General features: G+C 49.7%; 8 protein-coding genes across 8 annotated transcripts; 2 read left to right on the forward strand and 6 right to left on the reverse strand.

Annotated features, from left to right (window-relative positions):
* Positions 1-1,574: 1,574 nt before the first annotated feature.
* Positions 1,575-2,826, reverse strand: EURHEDRAFT_381505 (uncharacterized protein; the record flags this gene model as incomplete). The annotated part of the gene is made up of 2 exons (XM_040779423.1): positions 1,575-1,700; positions 1,801-2,826. The coding sequence occupies 2 exons, from the start codon at positions 2,824-2,826 to the stop codon at positions 1,575-1,577; spliced, it is 1,152 nt and encodes a 383-aa protein (XP_040634579.1).
* A 2,584-nt stretch (positions 2,827-5,410) lies between these two features.
* On the forward strand, positions 5,411-7,206 carry EURHEDRAFT_533995 (salicylate hydroxylase; the record flags this gene model as incomplete). Its single annotated transcript, XM_040787272.1, has 3 exons — positions 5,411-6,472; positions 6,524-6,730; positions 6,781-7,206. The coding sequence occupies exons 1-3, from the start codon at positions 5,801-5,803 to the stop codon at positions 7,204-7,206; spliced, it is 1,305 nt and encodes a 434-aa protein (XP_040634580.1). The 5' UTR covers positions 5,411-5,800.
* Positions 7,207-7,379: 173 nt separating this feature from the next.
* On the forward strand, positions 7,380-9,317 carry rfeD (putative transcription factor RfeD). Its single transcript, XM_040779808.1, has 4 exons — positions 7,380-7,783; positions 7,833-7,941; positions 7,998-8,527; positions 8,581-9,317. Exons 1-4 carry the CDS (start codon positions 7,673-7,675, stop codon positions 9,271-9,273), a joined length of 1,443 nt encoding a protein of 480 aa, XP_040634581.1. The 5' UTR covers positions 7,380-7,672; the 3' UTR covers positions 9,274-9,317.
* On the reverse strand, positions 9,304-11,051 carry EURHEDRAFT_389944 (putative isomerase YbhE). The gene is made up of 2 exons (XM_040779809.1): positions 10,588-11,051; positions 9,304-10,525 (listed from the first exon to the last, which is right to left on the reverse strand). Exons 1-2 carry the CDS (start codon positions 10,968-10,970, stop codon positions 9,736-9,738), a joined length of 1,173 nt encoding a protein of 390 aa, XP_040634582.1. The 5' UTR covers positions 10,971-11,051; the 3' UTR covers positions 9,304-9,735.
* A 2,856-nt stretch (positions 11,052-13,907) lies between these two features.
* On the reverse strand, positions 13,908-15,018 carry EURHEDRAFT_416934 (type 1 glutamine amidotransferase). Its single transcript, XM_040783088.1, has one exon. It carries the CDS (start codon positions 14,989-14,991, stop codon positions 14,041-14,043), a length of 951 nt encoding a protein of 316 aa, XP_040634583.1. The 5' UTR covers positions 14,992-15,018; the 3' UTR covers positions 13,908-14,040.
* A 207-nt stretch (positions 15,019-15,225) lies between these two features.
* On the reverse strand, positions 15,226-16,517 carry EURHEDRAFT_466041 (TauD/TfdA family dioxygenase; the record flags this gene model as incomplete). The annotated part of the gene is made up of 3 exons (XM_040785065.1): positions 15,226-15,589; positions 15,640-16,166; positions 16,215-16,517. The coding sequence occupies 3 exons, from the start codon at positions 16,515-16,517 to the stop codon at positions 15,226-15,228; spliced, it is 1,194 nt and encodes a 397-aa protein (XP_040634584.1).
* Positions 16,518-17,156: 639 nt separating this feature from the next.
* On the reverse strand, positions 17,157-19,945 carry EURHEDRAFT_466132 (anaphase promoting complex subunit 2; the record flags this gene model as incomplete). Its single annotated transcript, XM_040785072.1, has 2 exons — positions 17,157-19,439; positions 19,496-19,945. 2 exons carry the CDS (start codon positions 19,943-19,945, stop codon positions 17,157-17,159), a joined length of 2,733 nt encoding a protein of 910 aa, XP_040634585.1.
* Positions 19,946-20,313: 368 nt separating this feature from the next.
* Positions 20,314-21,291, reverse strand: EURHEDRAFT_389948 (V-type ATPase assembly factor PKR1). The gene has a single exon (XM_040779810.1). The coding sequence runs from the start codon at positions 21,053-21,055 to the stop codon at positions 20,555-20,557; it is 501 nt and encodes a 166-aa protein (XP_040634586.1). The 5' UTR covers positions 21,056-21,291; the 3' UTR covers positions 20,314-20,554.
* Between the last annotated feature and the right edge of the window lie 910 nt (positions 21,292-22,201).

The following is a 22,201-nucleotide window of genomic DNA, read 5'->3' on the forward strand; positions in this document are numbered from 1 at the left end:
AGCTTAATCTGATTGATGCCCGCAAGAGGTGGCAGATCGTCTTTCCAACCACAGGCCAGAGCATTTGCCACACCCCTACTGGCAGTTGGTCTTGCCCAGGGGCCTTCCATTTGTTCATCCTCATTGTTGCATCTTCTACTTCCCTGTCTGATATAGGTTCCAAGGTAAGTGATGGTGGGAATTCCGCTGGTCTCTCATGTTGAATTGGAGGAAGTGGTGGGAAAAAAGCTTTTAAGAGAAGTTTAGCTTTGTCTTGATCTGTTTCCACCACTGTGTTTCTTGCTTGTAGTGTTGGTATTGTATTGAGGCTTGCTTTGTTATCTCTTGCATATTTTGCTGCTTGCCAGATATTATCTGCATCCTCCAGGAACTTCCTCCAATGTTGTCGCTTTTGATCTCTGATTGCAGTGTGATATCTCTGGCGAAGTACACGTACTGCTTCTGCCAGATCTGGACAAGGGACCTCATATCGGCTGAACCTTGTGCATTGGTTCTTGACTGCCGAGTATTCTTTTTGCAAACTAGAAAGCTCCGCGGTCCACCATTTCTTGCAATAAGGGGAAGGTCTTGCTTTCGGAGTATTCTCTGTGATCACTCTGGTTACCCGTTCCATCAGAGTTTGGAGGTGATGTTCCAGGGAGTCTGGTTCTTTTATCTCCTTGTATGTCCACTCATTCTGTTCTAGATCATGTCGAATCTTGTCCCAGGGGGCATGTTGAAAAAGGTACCTTGGTAGAACTGTTTGAGACTCTAGTCTGCTGGATGTATCAGTTGCAAAGACTGTTTCAATTGCTCGGTGATCTGATCCATGCTCATTTTGGTGGGTGTGACAGTGTATCTTTCTCCTTGCAAGGGATTCTGAGGCCAATGTGAGGTCAATTGTTGACTTCCAAGGGCCTGATTCATATGTTATGGTACCCCGGGGAAGCAGGCTTTGTAGTCCGAGTTCTATCATTAGTTCCAGCAGTGGCTGTGCTTCTCCCAGCCAGCGCGAGTTCGCGATATGGTCACCTCCCCACATAGGGTCATGTCAATTGAAGTCTCCTGTAATGAGGACATCTAGTTTCTCTTCGTGTTTCTCTTGTTGGCTCTTGCATATCTTCTTTATCTCCTGGGTTGTTTTTTGCAGTCTCGTGTATCCTCTTGGACCTAATTCAGGTGGGACGTAGACTGATATAGCCACCAGGTGTCGATTGTTCACTGGTAGTACAACTGCCGTTATATCTGATGAACCTGTGTCCACCTCTTGGGCCAACCCTCGATCCTTTTTCACCCAGATCATACTGCGAGTTGCCGTCTTCTTGTTATTCTCATCTTTGACTTCTGGTGGAAGGATTGGTTGCCATTTGTTGTGAGTATGGGTAAATCGTTCTCCATCAATCTCATAAATGCAGGGTTCCGTTATCATTAATAGGTCGTTATTCGCCAGGGTACTGTCATTCAGAAGGCTGAGCTGGGTCTCTGGTCCTTTCCTGAGGTTTGCCTGTATCACTTGAAACATTAATTGGGGTTAGAGATGGTCATGCCAGGATTCCTGCCATGAACTTGGGCTCCATTTCGATTTCTGAGCTTCGTTATCTCATCTTTCCATTGACTGCAACCTGAATATGATGCCTCATGACCTCCTCCACATGCTCCGCATTTTCTCTCTGCAACTGTGCATTCAATGACCTTGTGGGATCCAGCACATCTCCCGCAAACTGTTTGATTTTTACATCTAGCCTCTTTATGGCCGTACTTCTGGCAGTTACGACATCTCATTGGTCTTTGTTGGTATTGATATTCAGATGTGAATGATACTTCACCCCTAATCTGGACCATTTTGCGGTGGAGTAGCCGTGAGGCGTCACTCGCCTTAGAGAGATATGCTATCATGGATCCGTATGGTTTTGGGCCACTAAGCCAGGATATCCTCTGGGCCTGGGCTTCGTTTTCTTGTTGGAACATGTCCTTAAAATCTTCTCGCAGTTCCCCATTCTCAAAGACATCGATCTTCCTGACATCATCTATTTTGATTGGGTACCACGGTTCTTGTCCAAGCCTTGCCCCCTGCAGTTTTTCTAACCAGGCCTGGTTCTGCTGGAGAACCCTGGCGTCTTCCTCGCTGTTCACAAAAACTTTAAGTGAGTTCCCGGGAGTAGATTTCACTCCTTCAACCTGAACCTGTTTGGTGTTTTGATCTTTGCTCAGTTCATTGTTAATGGTTGTTTTGGTTAAGGTTGGGTCGGTCAGGAGTTGTTTTGTTTCCATTGTAGCCGTCCATAAGTTGATCTTGATGCTTGGAAGACCTAGTGCTGCTCTTGCCATCTGGGTTGCTGGAGAGATTGCTGAAGATGGGGTCACCACAGACGCCCAACTTCTGCCTGTGCTCGGTGATTGAACTGGAGGAGTAGCCAGCTGCGATCCTGAAATTGCTGTCTGGATTTCGCCAACCATTTTCTTGAGTTCATCATTGTAGTTGGCTTGTGTTGACTCGATGGTCCCAGTGAGTGCCTTGATTTGTTCTTGCATTAACACGATTTGATTTTGGTGTTCCTGCTCCCTCCTCTCAGCATGCTGTTGGAGGTGCTGGATCGCGGTCGCCTGATCATCCAGCTTTTCTAAAACCAGATGCAAAAATCTGGTAGAGCTGGAGGAATTTGATCTTGTCTCGTTGTCTTGGTTGTTGATCTGCTTTGTTGGGTTTGTTTTTCTGGTTCTTTTTCCGCTGAGGGACGCGTCGTGCGCCTGTTCTTCGCTGAGGTGCGCTGGTCGGCTCACATTCCTTCGTGGTCTTCCCTGGCCGGGAGAGGTGCCTGTTGACGCCTCTGTATCAGAGTCTCCCATTGCTTCCCTTTCGTCGGCTCCCGTAAGTCTTCTGAAGCTCGTGACTATGGTAGTTGTATACCATCTACCAATGCCAAGCCATGGTATATGGTAGTTGATCACGTGATGCGCCTGTTAACTATCACCTATGATCCCTGTCCTTCCTGCATTATTACCAGAGCTTATAGTCCAATGATTCTGCCTTGACTCCCCGCATAATCACGTGAGATTAGTGCCTTAGGGGTCTGTAACACTGGTGTCAATGTCAAGAGATTGCGGACAAGGTCTCAGTCAAGTTGGGAATTCTCAAGGAAAGCAGGGACTGTGTTCCTATTCCAGCTGCCTTTGTTTGACCAAATCTCAGGATGTGTTTTGCAAATCCTGGCCAGTCTTCCTTGGACAGCATTGGTTGTTCTTTCGTATTGGGGTGTTGTAGCTACCATTCCAGCCACAATTCCTTCTTGGATACCTCTGACCATGGCCCGTTTATTGGTCAGTAGACGGCCAATTGTCTCTGGTGTGATTCCCCACATATTGAGTACAATAGCAACTGCATCTTCCTCCTTAGTCCAACACACCCGATCCATTTTGTATAACCCCAAGGGCAGATATGGATGAAAGAGAACTCATGCCAAATCTGGCTCTTTAAATATTCTATGCTTTATTTATTCCAGATCTTCAGTCCACTCCATAATTGTTGAGACTGTGCCACATGAGTCCATCTCTGAATCGCAAAAAGTTTTGATACCAACATGTTGCGGCTCCTTTCTGTTGGAATTGTCCCGGTACTACCGATAACCAATCACTAGTTAGGAGAGAATGTAACAAACAACCTCAGGGGAGTTTTGCCTGAGCTTGCTGCAACTTACGTTCTCGACCATTGGAAGTTGTGACTCACTCTTGTTTGACAAAAGGTACAATACCATCACCTACTAGAATATATTGTCTATCAGCTTATTCACTGGACATTTGGACAGTGTCCAGCTGAACAACAAGAGATCTACAATGCCGTCATCAAATATCTACACCAAGCAGATAATGCACCGTGGCTATTTCCACCCCTTATTGAGCTAGAGGGCCTTGGTCGACGATTCCTCGCCCGGCCAATAAGTAGTGAACAAGATCTAGTGGGCTATGAGTGATTTGCTGTGGAAGATTATGTGCACAGTTGATCACAGAATATGTTGAATAACCAATGCCCAATATGAATTCCAACTCGGGTGTTATCCGGTTCAATGACCATGCCAATTCCCTAGATGGATCCTGATGACAGTGGGTTGGTTCCAGACCGTTTATTGATTATTGAGTCCAGAGTAGAGGTGGCTTGAGGGGTGGATCCTTGGAGTGCCGAGCTTTCATCCAGTTTGATTCATTTCACCGCTCAAAGATGATCAATTTCTTCCAAAACCATTGGTGTCTCATCCTTCCAGCCGATCTTTGCCAACCAATCCGGGGTCGTATACGATCGAAATCGATGAATCGCCCATTTCCCACCCAAGTCCAATGCAGGAATGGAGCTCGACCACTATTCCTACCAAACTGCTCTAGATATTCAGCATTCGATGAGCGCCAGTCAAGAGATGAAGTTGGTGACAGACTAGCATCTTCAACTACTCCAATCGATTCCCTGTTGCCTGTCCGGCACAGGCCAGGAGAAGCTGGATACTTTTTCCTGCTGACTATTCCCAATACACAACGGATGCCAGTCATAAGCATGACAAATCAACAGTTCAACCTGTCCTTATACGCCAACCAATTCTTTCTCACCTGCGGGTCAGGGAAGGCTGAGTTGTTGTCTATGCATCCAGAACTCAGATGAAAGGAGTTAAAAATAAAGCCAAAGCGGAGGTGGCCGATGCCGCTGCGCTAACAATGGAACACAATAACTAACAGGTTGTTCTTCGAACAAGGCAACCAATCGTAGTATTGTACGTAGGCATGAACATGGCACAGTGATATTCATAGAAAACTGATCCACCAGGGGACGCGCAGCCAGTGCAAGATGAAGGATTTGACGATGACGTGACGAAAATTATGGACCATTCAATTTGCAGGGAATCATAGTATCTCAAACATCATTCTCCGTTAGCAGAGTTTTCAACATGAGTAGGGGACCACACTGGTGTCAGACTGCAGCTTTAGGATGATTATGACCGCATTCTGCGAAAAGGGGGTGGCGCAAGGAGGGGATCTAGACTGAGGATCAATAGCAAAAATGCCTCACCAAATTCATAGGCGGCAGGAGCGAAAGGTGAAAGAAAATTTGGTTGAAGTTGAAGCAGCGATGGAGGGCGACTTTATAGAGCACGCACAGCAATGCCAAGCGGCAATGGGACGCTAAACCTAAACAGGAACGCTATACCGCTTCTAGTAATTCGCCGTCACCCAAGACTACGGAGTACAAAGTGTATCCGAACTCCGCATTGGGATATCGGAAGCGCGCGGGGCTTTCGGAAGAGTGCCCAATTGAATGTGGGGTAGCTATCGGGCGAGTGCATGCACTTCAGTCCGGATGATTACATTACAGATGCATGCAGGTGCATGCGAATATTGCTAGAACAACGAGTTGATGAGACCTATGGACTCCGTATATTCTAGCGGAATACCCATTTGCAAGTGCCTATAAGCTATAACAAGATAAACCCTCTGTGGGGTAAAGCCGTCCTATCGTCCTATCGTCCTATCGGGTATACCCCAGCCGTACTTTGTATTCCGCATAGTATACCACTACTCCACACGTAGCCACTGTGGATGCAGCTTGTTTGCTCTGTGCTGTCGGAAGACATTGACCACGCAATCCCAAGAATGGGTTATATAGCCATGGCTATAACGGCTCACCATCCGACAGCCTAATTCGCCTCCACTCGCTAGCCGAAGCTTGACGCCGAGTTCCGACTGCCCAATCCAGTACAGCATATAAGCCAGCCAACACTATACGTAGACTAGACCATAGACCTCAATCCCAATACCAAGTACAAACAGACAAACAACGACAATGGCTAAAGCCCAAAACTTCCACGTCGCCATCATCGGCGGCGGCATCGCAGGCATAACCCTTGCCATAGCCCTGCACCACCGCAACATCCCTCTCACAATCTACGAACAAGCGCCAGCCTTCGGCGAAGTCGGCGCAGGAGTCTCCTTCTCGCCCAACGCCGTGCAAGCCATGAAAGTATGCCACGACGGCATCCACCGGGCGTTTGAAAAAGTATGCACGCGCAATCAGTGGCCCAGCAAACAGGACGTGTGGTTTGATTACCTAGACGGATTCAATTCCGCGGGGCACGAACCGGGAAAGGGGCAGGAGATTAAATTTACGATCAGGAATGGATTGGGGCAGAATGGGGTTCACCGGGCGCATTTTCTGGATGAGATGGTGCGTTTGATTCCGGAGGGAATCGCGCGGTTCAATAAGCATCTTGACACTGTGGCGGAAAGTGACAGCGGGAGAATGGCGATGCGGTTTAGTGATGGGAGTGTTGAGGAGGCGGATGTGGTTATTGGGTGCGATGGGATTAAATCCAAGGTGCGCGGGTTGATTGTTGGTGAGGAGCATCCGAGTGCGACGCCGTCGTTTACGCATAAGTATGCGTATCGGGGGTTGGTGCCGATGGAGAAGGCCATTGAGGCAATTGGGGAGGAATTGGCGTCGAATTCGTGCATGCACGTGAGTTTTGTACCTTGTGCGTTGGTTTGAGTTACAGGACTAATGATGTAGATGGGCCCGAATAACCACATGTTGACGTTCCCCGTGAATCAAGGAAGAACGTTGAACATCGTGGCTTTCCATACCACGCCAGACGAGTGGACGGACTATCCGCGCCTGACTCGCTCGGGTACTCGGGATGAAGCACTGCGCGACTTTGCGGGTTACGGGCCGAACGTGACGAACTTGCTGAAACTGACCGATCCGGAGTTGGCAGTGGTGCGTATACCATGCTGCTTCATAAAGAAAGAAAGTGCTAATAAAAGTAGTGGGCAATCTATGACCTAGGAGAAAACCCGGTGCCAACATTCTACAAAGGCCGCATCGGAATCGCCGGGGACGCAGCTCATGCAACGTCCCCTCACCACGGAGCAGGCGCCGGGTTCTGCATCGAGGACAGTGCGGTGCTAGCGACCCTACTGTCAGATGAACGGGTCACAACGGCCAAGGATTTAGAAGCTGTATTGGCGACCTTTGACACCGTGCGTCGCGAGCGCAGTCAGTGGTTGGTGCAGAGTAGTCGGTTTATCGGCGATGCGTATGAATGGCGGGCTCCCGGAGTTGAGAAGGATGTGGAGGGAATCGAGAGGGAGATTAACCGACGGAATGGGATCATTGCCAATGTAGATATAGAGGAGATGTGTGGAGAGAGTGTTAGGGTGTTGGGGGAGAAGTTGAGGAGGTCGCATTTATAGAGCTTTTTTTTTTTTTTTACATTAATTTACATTTTAGTGCATTGATTTTGCATGAGGAATGTATGGGAGTCGATGGGGAGTCGATGCGAGTCTATTATCGGGATTTTAAGTGGCCAGAGCTCCCCCGTATTCCCACGGTTTCCCCTCCTGAGGCTTTTCTTTTATTCTCATTTCTTTTATCTTTTATTCTTCACATTCTTCACATTTAAAATTTACATTACACTTCACGTCCGTATACACCCTTATACACCCTTATACTGCATACACTCCCACTGCATACATCCCCATCGAGTACATCAGCTCCAGCTAAGCTCAGCTCGGAATGTCCAGCTGAGCTCCCCTCGTATCTATCTATTCCTTTGCTCTATTCTCTATTTCTGTCTCTATTCCCTATCCTCTTTCTGTCTATACATTGTCTTTATCTTTCACTTGCTCTACATTCTTCCTCGTTCTACATACAGTCGACATGCCCCCCCGGAGCTCCCTCTCCTCCTTTTCGGTGACGGATGCCTCTAACGAGGTCGTTTGTCCTCTGAAGAACAACGACGGCTCCAATTGTCGCAAGCGATGTTTGGGAGTATGCTGCTGCAGAGAATATCGCTTGATATCGTCTAATACAACTCCAGGAAAAACGCTTTCGCTCGATGCAGGAGCACATCCGGCGCGCTCATCCCACTCATTACATTCCTAAGCTGCCGGCTACCGAGGAGAGCTTTCTTCTCATGGTGAACCAGGGTATTTATCTCTACAGAGGTGTCTACATGATGTCTCTCTGACTCTATAATCTGCAGAGAAGGCTATACAAGTTGATTCTCCCCCCGATGAACCTCACCCCGCCGCCGCCACCGCCGCTGTCGCACTGGCTCAATTGCACCATCATCGCCTCGCCTCCGACTGGGAGGAGGTATGCTTGCGTTCACCGGCATTCCGGGCGTCGCTAATAACTCAGGACACTCGCTCCGTTGAACTCCCGCCTCTGCGCGATCATTTTAGACACGAGGACTCCCTGCCTCCCTTCTCTCCCCCGCGCCCGAGAAAGGATTTCCTGCTCCCCTCCATCCTGTCCCATTCGCCCCCACCGCGCTCCTCGACGCTGCCCCCGATCCACCGCAAAGACCGGCTCCCCAGACCGCGCAAGTCATCCATCACGCAAAATGCTCACAAACCCAAACACGATCGGCCCCGTCGTCCCAGTCTCGGTGAACGCAAGGCCTTGTCTGCGGAACCGCAAGCCGCCGCCTGGGCCCAAGGTAAGCGCTGGGAAGATCTGATTGAAGCTGCTACGTCCGCTACAGAGGCCGATGATGACCGTTCTTCAGAGGTAGTCCCCCGCCCCTGTATATGAATTGAGACGAATGGTGCTAACAGAACCAGCACGGCCCGTCGCCTACGATCCCTCCGCTTATCGCCAATATCACCTCCGCGCCGTTGGACCAGCCGATCCGCTCCTCGCTCCCTCCCGCCTTCCATCCCCCGCATCGCTCGCTCCCACCGCCGTACACTGCATCGCCCCTACACAAGTCGCTGACCCCGCCACCGCAAATGCACCGCGGTCGCGACTCGGATCTAGAACCCTTCCCATCCATCGAATCATCGCTCGATTCGGCCTCGAGTGCCTCAGGCAAGAACTTCCCGGTCTCTCGTAATCTAGCCCCGTCCGCACTATCAGACTCCAGTCCGGTTTACAACATGTACCCCTCATCCATGCACGCACGACAACACCACCGCTTCTCGAACCCCACGCCCGCGTCGCTCCGGAGCAGAGAAGTCACCATCTACTGCGCTAACTGCCAGCGCCCCTGGGCGCTGGATGACTGCTACGCCTGTACCGAATGCATCTGCGGTGTCTGTCGCGACTGCGTCGGGATGTTCCTCACCAGTCCCGCCAATATGTTCCGGAACATAACCTCGAGTCCTGGTAGCGGCCCTAACGGCAACATGTTTCACGGTCCTGGCCCCGGCCCCGGCTCCGGTCCGACTAGTCATCCTAGTCCCGGTCCGAGAGGGTGTCCGCGATGCCGCACGGTCGGGGGTAAATGGAAGGCATTTCAGCTTGAATTTCGTTGATCTCATTTTCCGGTGATGCGCTATGCTTGACACTTTACACTTTGATATCTTTTTTTTTTTTTTTTTTTTGCACATATGTTACGATACCTGTTTGTTGATATTACGCTTTACGATTCACGCTTGTTTCATGCTTATACTGGTTTACGTTGTTTACTGTTATTTCTAGGGATACGCTTACGAATGTACGACTGGACGTCCAGGAAAGGGTCAAGGTTAGGGCGTCAGTGTGCTTGGTTGTTTGATTTTTGTCTTGGGTTGTTCATTTATACCAGAGAAAACACAAAAAAAGACTGATACACGTTTGTCATGGGCTTGCATGTTCTGTTTATATTCATGTTCATTCACATTCTTATTCCTGTTGTTGATACCGCATGTTTGCATTCCGGCCGGTTCTGTCAATGTCAATATTTAAACAACTTCAATTTAAAATTTCACCATCCATCCCATCCTAATTGAAAACGATCATCCCCAAACAACACTACTCAACCCCTCCGCCTCTCCAACTTCCCCGGTCTCCCCAACAAGAACCCGTCCAACAACCTCACCCAACTCTCCAGTTTCCAGTCTCCGCACAACAACCACGCTCGCACTCGCCTGGTTCCCAATCGCTACCAGATCTCCGGCGTCATTAACAATCAGCGTCCGCGGCACCTTACCATACGATGGGGTGAGACTGTGGAATGCCGCCGTGCCATCGTCGTTGATGAACAACGTCGCGATAGCATCAGATTCAATGTCCGGGTACGACTGGTCGCTGCGGAGCGAGATGTAGATATCACCCTCCCTAATCTGGATCCCAGCCGGCGTCGCGCCAGACGGCAGAGCCCCATTCGGATACGGAATGATCGATTGAATCTTATGGAAAGTCGGATGCCGGTCTGCCGAATAGCTCACGTTGAAAATAGTAAGTTCACCGCTCAACTCGCTAACCGTATACAACCTCGTCTCTCCCCCTTCTCCGTCAGAGGTAAAAAAGCCATGTCTTGGTCCACTTCCCGCCGGGAAGTCCACAGCCTCACCCTCAGCCAACCATCCCGTCGACGCATTCACAGTGTACACATGGATAAGATCCATGCCGAGGTCCGGGGAGATTAGGAACTTTCCGCTCGGGTCGGGGAGGATTTGGTGCGGGTGCGAGGCGTCTTGTTCGGGCTTGGGCGCAGGGCGGTCGGTTAGGTTGTAGGTGAGGGTTTGGAGGGGAGCTGTGTTGGGGGATAACGGAAGGGGGAAGGTTGTTAGGGCAGAGGCACCGCTATCACTAACTGTTAGTATTTGAGGTTTGTAAAGGTGGGGGGATGAGGGGAGGGAGCGTACTAATGCGCAACGGCGAGATACTCAACGCCGCTCTCACCACCGTAAAAAGCACTGTGAACGCCTGCGCCGATGTCCTCCACTTTCGCAATCTCTTCCACTGTTCCTTCCGATGCGGTGGATAGCGCGGTGAGTGAGCCTGGAACCGTCGCGTTCCCGCCCTCGTCAGAGCAGTAGAGAACACCAGATGACCGCTCTAGGGTAAGCCAGCTAGGCATTTCACCGCAGGTATCTTTTTCAGAGGCTATGCTGAGCGCATTATCGGGGTTCTTGTCCTCAAGATCAAGCGAGAGGGTGTAAACAGTGCCGTTGTAGTGCGTTGCGTAGAGGGTTTTTGTAGATGCTGCTGCTGTTGCCAGCAGGGTGAATAGAGGGAGGGTGTGCATTTTGTTTGTATTGTAGAGTAGTGATGTAGAATAGGTTTTGGTAGAGGTGAGAAATGGTAGATTTGGATTTATTCATATAGTGGTGTGAAGGGAATGTGACGAGGGGTTGGCTGGGTGATGCATGTAGGACTCTGGGGGGTTAGGAATGCAAGGGTAGTTTCAGGGCTGGGTAGTATGTTGCATGTGCGGAGTAGCTACTACAGAACGGAGTACAGCAAAATATATATCAAGCAACACTTTCAAACGATAAATATGTACATTTCGAAACGATCAAGGGGCTGCACATGTACAAGATATGGGAGGTTGATGGCAACTGCAACATGCGTAACGAACCAGCAGGAACCCTGAAATAAGAAGATAACCAAGCAATCTAACAAACACTGTGGATTATACGAATTTATGCGTTGTTCCGATAGTTGGAGATCACTGCTTGCAGGATGGTCCAGTTCCAAACTGACTCCTCGAATTGTACCGGAGTGGAAACCGCAGGGAAATTTATCTTTCTACGCAATTCCGTGTTCTCATGCCATGCATTTCAAGGGCAAATTCAACTCTTCTGCGCAATCTGCGCAATTGAAATGTCTGGTATTGTCATCATGAACATGTAAGGATGCCTCCCCTTCGGTGTTGATTCCATTTATGCAATCAGCTGTTATGTTGGGATTTGGATAATCGAGGCAATCTGAACATCGGCAGCAATCCTTTCATCTCGGATTCTGCGTTGAGTATGCGAGCGAAGCTGTGCCATGACGGGAAATACACCGAAATTTTCTCTGGCATATGTACAGGATGGTGAGATATCTCGGCTGTATCAAGAAAGTAGGGCTGGGGTGCTCAGCAACCTTTGGACTAGAAATGGTCAATTGGTACCTGAAGTTCCGTAAGAGGCCGATGCTATAACAGCAACATGTTGACATGCATGAATGTTGAAAAGAAACCAGCCAACCTGGGGCCTCATAAACAGCTCGGGCCAAATGGACGTATGGTCTGATTGGATAGGGTAAGGCAACCGATTGTCTTTAGAACATCCCAGGTCAGAGAGAGGCTGTGCGACTGGAAATATCGGAAAAGGCGAATGGAAATGTATCCCATTTCGCGTAAAACCAGGTCTTCCAGGCATAGCCATGGAAGGGCAACTCATTCAATATCGCTTACGTGCTCTGCGTAACAGAAAGTAAGGCATTGCTGGGGATTCTTGGCTTCTTAATTAATGTCATTCATGTGATTAGCGGCATAGCAGATGGACCTGAAGAAATACAGGGTAAGGAAGCGCGTAGCACAGTAGTTCAACGTGACCATGTCATTTTTAAGCCATTTTTCGCATATGGGGCAAAACTCAGAAATGCTTGGTATCAAGATTGCGTCAAAGTAAACATGGTATTTACCGAATATCTTATGGAGATGTACCGGCATGATAATCAATGATTGCATTGTCGGTGCGCATTTATATTACCGGGGAAGCACCATAGCTAGGAGATGTTGTGGTTATCCCCTTTGGCCAGTCACTCTCGCAGAGATGCGGCCATGTCAAGTATCGCACGCTATTAATCACTTTACTTGCCGGTATCTAATAATACATTTACTGAGCATTGTTTAAGGTTACTTCGGACTAACATGGCTTTTCTAGTGGTGAATGATTGACGCCATTAGTACTGCCCTTGTCCACTTTAGCTCTTCTCTTCCCTCCACGATATATCCATTCTCATAATTTGTTCTTTGATTCCATTTGGACGGTGGGAACTCCATCCTATATAGCATTGACATGGCATATATGAACTAGAGAGATTTAACAGGATGGTTCACAAGTATTCTCCAGCATATCTGTAAGCTATCCTGATATCCTTTTGAGACCACAGTCAGCAACGACAATGAATTCGATCTAGGGACAGCCCGGATCAAATCCATCCCGATGGGAGGTTTCTGCATATTGAAGTTCGAAGAGGAAGGGGAATTTACTCTACAGATGATGTCATTTTTCAATAGCGTCAGCCTCAACCCGATGCCCTACTAAATTACCAACACAAATACCAAGCTCATAATCCGGAATTATGAGAAACACGGGACACTATGTTATCTTGGATATTCACTGTATGGTCTTGCCTTGTAAATGACAGCCACTTACGGCTCTATCGTCTTTTCTTACTCGTTTATACTCTGGATGGGACACATTTGTTTCAACTTTTCCCAAAGAGGACGTTTCCTCCGTCATGTTTTGAGTCTAAGGTAGCTCCTGAAAGCATCCAGTAAAGTGTTACGTTGACAGTTCACCGAGGACTTATTTATCTTCGGCAAGAAAATGAACATCTTCAGCCAACTAGCAGTTAGGGCATTTGGTCACAAACAAGAGATTGTCCCACGTAGTTGGGCCAACTTTCCATCCCTGGTCCAGATCTTGCTTGTTCAGCTGAACATCCAGAGCCTACTTTTACGCCGAAGCTAGCAACGCATCTCAAACCCATACACCTGGCAGAGCAGTTGTTCGGCGTCGCTTTCGCCATAGAACAATCTCGCTGCCCATTATCTATATACTCAACATGCAGCTTGAGATATTAGACTTCCTGCGGTTTTTTATCTTGCCTCAGTCGTCCAGGTCCCGAGAAACAGTGTGGTCTTCGCAGCGTTATCATGCCATTGAACCCAAGTGCAAGACCGCAGATCCCAGCTGAAAAGCAATATATCAAAAGATCCAAACGAAGTGTCACGGCCACGATTCTAGGGTGCATTCTAAAAACATAACCGCTGCGCCAGGAGCAAAAGACTAGGATACTAAGCCTATCGGCTTAGTATTGCACTCACTTATATAGTTCGGTGGTTCATGCCGTTACACGAAGCTGCTTCCACTTCAATTCACTGGCAACAGTAACCATGATGCAGTCAAACTGGATAAGTTTGGATCCATGGTTTAAAACTGCGGTGGGAGAAAGAAGAGAAGAAACGGTTGGTTTTATCGCAGACTTCTATCATCTAAGTTCTATATTATCCTGACCCATAAGTCCATATCTACTCTATAACATACACGACTATATATATATATATATATATACATTCGCCAACATATCCCAAAACACTATCACAACCCAGCAAAAAAAAGAACCACTCCCTCAGCCGCAACCCTCGAATCATCATCATCCCCTCCCTCCCCTTCTTTCTTAATAGCAGCATCAATACTCTCCACAAACCCCTCAATATCATCCTCTCTCCACCCAAACCTCTTCCCAAACTCGATACACGTCTCCCGGTTCACGAAACTGTCGAATTCAAAATGTCCCTGAAAGGTCAATACTCGTCCAGGGTGGTAGAGGCCTTGGACGGGGCATTTTGCTGTAAAGCCTAGGTTGAGCCATGGGGTTGGGAGGATTATTCGGTCTGGTTTGGGGTCCGAATTGGTAGTGTTGTTAGGGATCGGAACGGGGACGACGCGATCTCCGTGGACGAGTTGTAATCTGAGTTCCTGGTTCTGTAGGTTTTTGGCAATATATGGGAAAGCCTCGTTGAACGCGCTATTCAGCGTAATCGGCACGATACCCACTTCATACCCGTACGGACACTGCTCGACATGGAATCCGGCACCATCATTCTCCGGCAAAGAAGGAGAGAGTAAAGCCTGCGCAATAATCTGATGACCAAAACAGGACCCAAAGATCTTGACCCCAGGGAACTCCACAAAAACCATTCGTATAAACCGCTCTAATTCCATGATCCAAGGCTTCGTGTGCTTATCGCATGCGGAGTTCGAAGAGCCCGTTATCAAGATTCCGTCGATGACATCTTCGCTTTCATTTTTGGCTCCGTTTTCTTGGGCAAGAGGGAGTTTGCGCAGTCGATTCGACGGGGGAAGGACGCCGCCGACGACGTCGTAGGAGGATGTGTTTATTTCTGGGACTGCGTGTGTGGTTTTGATTGTGGTGGTGAGACGGGAGGCGGCGGCTTGGAGGAGGTGACGGAATTGGGTGCTGTAGAGGCCGCGGGAGGCGTAGACTTTGGGGACGGGGATGTCGGCGTCGAGGATTGCAATATGCATGTTCACTTTTACCACCCTGTATCTAAGATGAGTAGGGAAGTTGGATTGAAGACGGGAGAAAAATTGACAATTGAGTCATCAGGCTTGTGGGGTAGTAATTCTCATAACATAACCCGATTCGGAAATTGGATCCTATCCCCGGAAGTGCATACTTTACATAGTACATCCATTCACTAGCAATACAATACAGTCGTCTATCATTCATAAAACATATTTTCAGCAAAAAGAAGCAGATCACTCCGCATCCAACGGCGCAACAGGCGCCTGATCATCCACCTGAATCCCACCTCTCTTCTTCTCATTACTATCCCAGAACGGCAACTTCCAGCCGCCTTCTTCCTCGGGCGTCGCGAGCCACAGACGCATAAGGTGGCGTCTGGGGGCCGGTGGGGGGTAGTCCTTGTATTCTGTACGCGAGTGCAGGACGTGCGAGTTGGTGACGAACTGGATGTCGCCGACGTCGAGGACCATGTGGAGGGCGAAGCGTTGGCAAGTCTTTTCGAGGACTTCGATGGCTTCGAGTTGCTCGGGGGAGAGAGGGGGGATGATTCCTGCGTCGGAGAAGCGGGAGAGAGACCGGACGTAGTAGGGGTCCCATCTGCATTGTTATTAGCATGTGCATGATATAGAAGATGAAGAGGGGCGTACTTGGTGTAAACACGGGCATTCTCCCCGCGCTCGAGGTAAATAACCGAAGTCCGAATATACTCCTCCTGACCCGCACTCGTCTCTCCCTTCCGATCAAAATACCAAATCGGCGCCGTCAGCGTCTGCAACACATCCGGCCTCTCCTTTGCAAGCGCATTGTACACAGTATGCGAAGACGCAATATCCGACTCGCCACCCTCAAGTGCCTTGGCAATGCACAGCAGGCCCACGATATCCGAGTCATCGGCATGGAAGTACTGACGCGCATTGGTACGGTAGATCCGAACCTTGTCAATCTGCGTCGAGTCCTCGCCCAGGTCCTTCACGTGGCCAAGCACGTGGCCACGGCTGTTCTGAGAGACGAAGTAGCCCAGGTAGGTGCCGAGACCCATGTAGGCGACGGCGGACTTGTGGTTGCCCCATTTCTCGACGGGGAAGCCTTTGAAGAGGATGAAGCCTTTGCCGTTGAGGAGGTCCTCGCGGAGGGTTTCGAGGTCTTTGGAGAGGTTGGGGAGGGGAAAGTTTTTCTATGTCTGTTAGTCCTTTTCTCATGCATATAGCCTAAGGTGTCCTACCTTGGAAATACCAGTCAAAGGAATCTTAGCGTTGAGGAAGTTATCCGCCGCTGTGCTGAGCTCCTCGATCTCCTCTGCATTAAAGGCATGCGTCCACTTCTCGGGCTGTCCACGGTACTCCTCAGGTTTCCACGCAGTCCGTCCCGTAATCTCCTTAGGGAATTGCTCGAATTCCCGAATATGATCATACAGCGGGGCATGCTGGCCAGTAGTCTTCAACCCATCGGGGAAGATATCCCGCGACGCATTGCTGTTCAGCTGGTGCGGCGCCGCGGGGAGCGACTCTGTTAAAGCGGGAGCCATTGCGGATGTGTAGAGTGTAGCGGGATAGTGAAAACTAGTGTGCAGAATGTGGTGCAAAGTGAGGGGGAGGGGCATCCCTGTATATTTATACTCTGTAACCGACGGCCGAGACGCAGCTTAGCGATGTGCCAAAATGTGGAGCACATGGCGTGCCAGAGATCTTCGCAAATACACCGGGGAGCATTAGCATCGTTATTCAATCAGAAACGTTGTGGTGGTGTATTTTGGAGGTTTCCGCACGGCCGGGGAGGCTGTCGGTTGGGTTGGGATGGCGCAATCATACCTGGCGGATGTTGTGATTCTGCGGTGCCACGCCCAATTATACGGCATTACGAGTAGATACTCCAGAGTAGATGAGATGATTTAGTATGATACTCGAAAGAGATAATAGATAGTAGAGTGAGCAGAGTGATGCTAATTATTCTTGTGCGATGTCGGGCATCACTCATTGTATTCTGTATGTGGTGGTAGGTAGGGCTGTATAGAATCATGTAGACCGGATACAACTCGGGCGAGACGGACACAGTTGACATTACACGCTCGCTCGCATCCATTATGTTAGGTAATTGTATTCATATGCTTCGATAATCCTCTATGCCATGCAATACTTCATTAATCATAACCGTATCCGTACAACCGCTACTGCACAATCTTGTACTTCCCCCCACTAACCTCCAACTTCCCCTTCGACACCATCCCCGCCAGGAACTCCCTCAACTCCTCGTTACTAAACGGAAATCCGCCCGGCACCACCATCTTCAGCATCATGACTATCTGTTGCAATGGCATTGCCCCTTGGTTCGTAAGCATGCCCACGATAAACTGCCAGTACAGGTTCATCTTCTCCATCGCCGCTGCTTCGGCAGATTCCTTGGCGGCGGCTGCGGCTGCGGCGTCGGCTGCGGCGGCTGCTGAGGTGTCATCGTTGGTGTCGGTGGTGTTGGGTTCTGTGTCGGTGCCGGGTTCGTTTTCGCCGGATGGAAGGGTTTCGAGAACGCGGTAGGTTTCGCGTTGGGGTTCGGTGAGAATGCGTTTGCTGATCCAGAAGAGGCATGCGCTACGGACGAGGGGCGTTGACATTTGTAGTTCCTGCGTTAGTTGTTCCAGGGTTTTGGTTATGGGCGGCTGCGTGTCATTCGGCGATGTGGATTGGAAGGCGTAGATCACCGCCGCTTGCCACGTGGTTACCTCGTCCACGAACACGCGATCATCAAGATCCAGCTCGACGGTCACTTGTCCCAGATTGTTGAGCCAGGTGAGCTTGCGCGATGGCTTGAGAGATTCGAAGCCCGTGGAATAGCGCTGTTGTAATGTGGTGATTTCTTCTGGAACCTTGAACATTTGTTCTTGGATGTCTGGCCAGAAGAAATGGGAGAGAATCTTAGCGTGTAGGTCTGGTATTTCCTCTGCAGGTTCGTCTGGAGTAGGCTGGGCCAGTCCCTGGTCATTCCGGATAACCCCGTTGACACGTCGAGAATCAAAGATATCTCGCATCATTACCTCGCACGCTTGCAAGGCATTATCACCAAAGCGAAGCTTAAGCAGTTCCAGAACCGACATCTCCTGCACATAATCGGCCCGCTTCTGAAGAAGTCGCTCTGCCAACATATTCTGCATTTCCTTGACGAACGTTTCCTTCGAGTCGAACAGACTGATAAGACTCCCAATGACATCCGCAGTCTTCGACTTCCGGAAGTCAGGTGCAGCGTCTACTGGATCAGGCATCCAGTTCATGTCATTCCAGTCCAGCTCACCTCCGTCGTTCTGTAACGAGTTTTGATGCGCTTTGGTTAGTTCGGCTGATAGCTCCACCAGTGTTTCCCCGGTCGATTGTGCCGGTTGGCCATCAGCATCTGGGTCTGCAAGAAGACCGCCCACGATGACCTTGACGGTGTCATCGCGGTCGCGGAGATATCGCCGGATCGGCCGAGCAACTCGATCGAGCAACACACCCTTGGGGTCTAGAAGATTTAATGCTCGGATGATAGAAATGTACAGCTGTAGAATCTCCACGGTTGAGGCACCGGGGTGCAATAGTCGGTCGCAGAGTACTGAAGCAAAGGATAGGGTGAAGTATAACCGCGTAGCGGGATTAGTCGTGAAACGCCGTAAATCATCAATGGCACCGCTGCTAGCAGGCCATTCAACCATCACATCGAAAAGCTCGCGCATTCGAAGTGTTCCCACGCAGGTAAACCCGGTCTCATACCACTTCTCGACGTCGCTCAAATTCACATCGAGATGGTCTGACAACTTCGACCCGGATTCGGGGACGTTGATAATAGCGAGCACTTGAACGACAAGCCGAGCAAAGACGTTCTCAACCCAGTGTCGCAAATGCTGTGATACCAAACTCGGTCCTTCCCATTGACCGGGGTACGCAGCTAAAACAAACTCAATCATCATTGAATTCATAACGCCCGCAAACACCTTCTGTGCTTTATCTCCGCCCAGTCCAACAAGTTGCAAACCATTAAGAAGCGACAGCAGTCGGTCACGTGCCGCGATAACCTCTGCATCTTCGTTCTCGGTCATCATTTCCGTCCGAGCGTCGACTGACGGTTCCTCGCGCCAGCGCCGATATGAAACCGAGAACTCTCGGTCAACCTCCATATCCTCGTCTACGCTGAAATCGTCATGGACTGCTTCTTCCTTCAACGAGTTGATTCCCAGTATTGTCAAAGCTTCTTTCGTAAATTCTCGATTTAGTAGGGCGGAAACGTGGTCCCACGGAAGGGCAGACGAATATGCCACCATGTGATGAAAGGTCCGGTGTAGCTTGAGAAACGTTCGTTCTTGTTCCGAGGCGTCTAATAGGGGCAAGATGTATTCCGCAAGGCGAGTAAAGTATATCCGACGCGCCAATTCCAGACAACGGACGACTCTCTGTAGCAAGCCTTCCTTCTCAGGATGGCACAGCAACTGCATCATTAGCATCCACTCACGATTCCACGAATCTAGGTCCAATCGGAACCCACATCAAAAAGCCCATTCCGGAAATTTTTCAGAAAATGTCTCCGTATCTCCTGCCCATACCAATCAATTATACTCCCCCGCTGCTCTTGCGTAACCAGAAACCCCATTGCATCCGCAGTCTTCCTCGATGGTCTCTCATACCGATTCCACCGCTTCAAAAACACCTCTTCATCAATATCCTCAAATGGCCCCAACGCCGCAAATCCTCGATCTGGCACCGCCAGAAACGCAGTAGCGGCATCCCACGCCCGGTCCCATGTCTCCTGGTCCGGTACTAGTTCGTCCGGCTCTGTAAGCTGGCTGTCATCGAAGGATCGCGACGTCACAAGGGGATCGATTGATTTCAAGGGTGGGTTGTCTGTGGCTGAGAAGGGCGCCGGGGCCGGTGACGCGGAGAAGACGGAGTTGAAGACGCGCTTGCGGCTGGTGGTGATGGTGGAGGTGGGAGGCATCGTGGGCGGTTTAATGGGGATGCATTGCGTCCAGCCGGCGATAGGGTCGACAGTTATCTTCTTCATTGACGGACCATCTTTTCAGGTCTTTTTGGCTGGTCGTCGTGATCGTGGTCGTCGTCGTTCTTGTTCTTGATTGTTTTGACCGAGCGATAGGCTTATCGCTGCCAAGATATGTCACGTGAATTCATCGAGTAGTAGTTGTACGGGGGTATTACTTGACTAGAAGACATGGCAGTGGAAATTAAGAACAGAGCAGTGAATGGGGCTGGAGTTCTACAATGATTCTAAGGGTGGTGGTAGATTACATCACCCACTGTCCGTACTGCTACTGTAGACTCCGCGGATATACATTGCCAGGAACAGAAAGACACAAGACCAAGGTTGTTTTGCTTATGTAGTATGCCTATCACTATGACAAGCAGTCTCTATTGGGTATCGCAATACGAATATGAACACGATATGCATGCAGCATCACATTGCATACTCCGAAACAGGTACATCCGTAGTAGCCACATGCAGCAAATCAGGCCTCTGCTCCGTACTCCTAGACAACAATTTAAGAATGACCGGGTAAATCTCCTCCAAAATGGATCGGACACTAGATCCCTACTCAGTCTGATCATCCACCTTCTCCCACTCACTATCTGTGCTTCCATATCCCGAGCTGTCCCCGCTCACACTGTGACGCTTTCGGGCTCCCTGCTCCTCCGGCAGCTGAAGACTAGCCGATGTGGCAGCTGTAGGCAAAGGTGTTTCCTGCCGTTGTTCCTCAGTCTCCGTGTCGCTGTCGGTATCAAGTGCCCCCGGTGTCCTCATAGCATCTCCCGACCTCGGTTTACCGTCCGCATGAGCCTTCTTTCCTTCCTTTTCCTTCCGAGCCTCCTGGGCCTGCATCGCCCTCAGTTCCGCCGCAAACCAATTGATCGACCACCATAGCGCGCCGGAAAGGAAGGAGAGAACGAAGAAGTGAATGCTGTAAGTTGCCAAGAGGAGCGCAAAGAGGAGGAGCTGCAGAGCAGCGAAGGTGACGTTGGTTGCGATGAGCAAGGTCGGAGTGGGACCGGGGGTGAATATACTGGACCAAAGGTCTTCAATGAAGAAACCCATGATGGATTGCTTTTTTCTGCCTCGTACGGGATATCTCCGGAGAATAACAGGATCGCTATCGGGCCGCCTGGGGTAAGGCAGGGGGGTAATGACGTTTGGTGGGCACACGGAAATCAATATCCGCAGAGAACGGCAACTGACAAAGTTCGGAGTCAGTTTCGGTGATGCAAAAGGCAGTAAAAACCACGGGAAGGGAAAAGCAACTGTGCTAATCAGATAGGGGCAACGCACTCACAGCCAGTAAGAATCTTAGCGATAAACAATCCTTTCCTATTATCGGCGGTTGGCCGACGCGATGAGTAGGAGAAGAGGAGAAAAACAGCGGAAGAAAGCAGGTGGAGAAGAAGCGGTAACTGGACCACTTTTTGACCCCAGGATTTTCGCAACGAACCGACTCGGAAGGTTAAATGGATTCTACCCCGTGGGGAGAGTATACTCTGAGTCTAGTGTGGTGATATGGTAGTGGTAGTGGTGATGTTGAGGAGAGATAGTGGTGATGGTGATGGTAGTAGTGATAGTGGTAAAGGAATGCACGTCATCTGACTATGGAGGGGCTCTTCTACTAGAGTCACGCTCAAACACCAGTCGACACACTGTGCTTTATTCGATTAGGCATGTTGCCTCTATCAGCCCAATGGCAGGTGACAGAAACATGCTTGGGCAGAAAGGCAGCTGCCACCACCAGCACCACTACCAGCATACCAGCAACATCACCACTTGACGGCTATCAAACGGAAACCATCGGATTCCATTTTGCTGTGATGATTGAGAGTCTGGGAGAAGACACGGCCATCCTCCGATCAACTTTGTCTATCATTAGTCCCTCATATCTTGACATGCCGTTTCATACCTCGGAAAGATCAGGACTCTTTATGGGTACATGCAGTGCTATTGATTAGCATTTAGTACGCCATACTTCGTAGAGCCACTGTTGTCTGGGTCTGTAGTAACCCCTCTCAGACCCATATGCAGTCCCGGGTTGGTCAGCATCAGCAGGGGCCGGATGTCCTCATCGTGCTTGTTTATGATGTTGTCACGCGGTTGTTTTTCTAATCTTGTAGTACGACGAGTAGCACGTGCATGTCACGGGAAGCCTTCTACTCTCGCAGCTACGATGACACTGTACGGACTACTATCCGGAGCATA

This window comes from Aspergillus ruber, assembly GCF_000600275.1.
Source record: "Aspergillus ruber CBS 135680 unplaced genomic scaffold scaffold00041, whole genome shotgun sequence".
Taxonomy (NCBI): domain Eukaryota; kingdom Fungi; phylum Ascomycota; class Eurotiomycetes; order Eurotiales; family Aspergillaceae; genus Aspergillus; species Aspergillus ruber.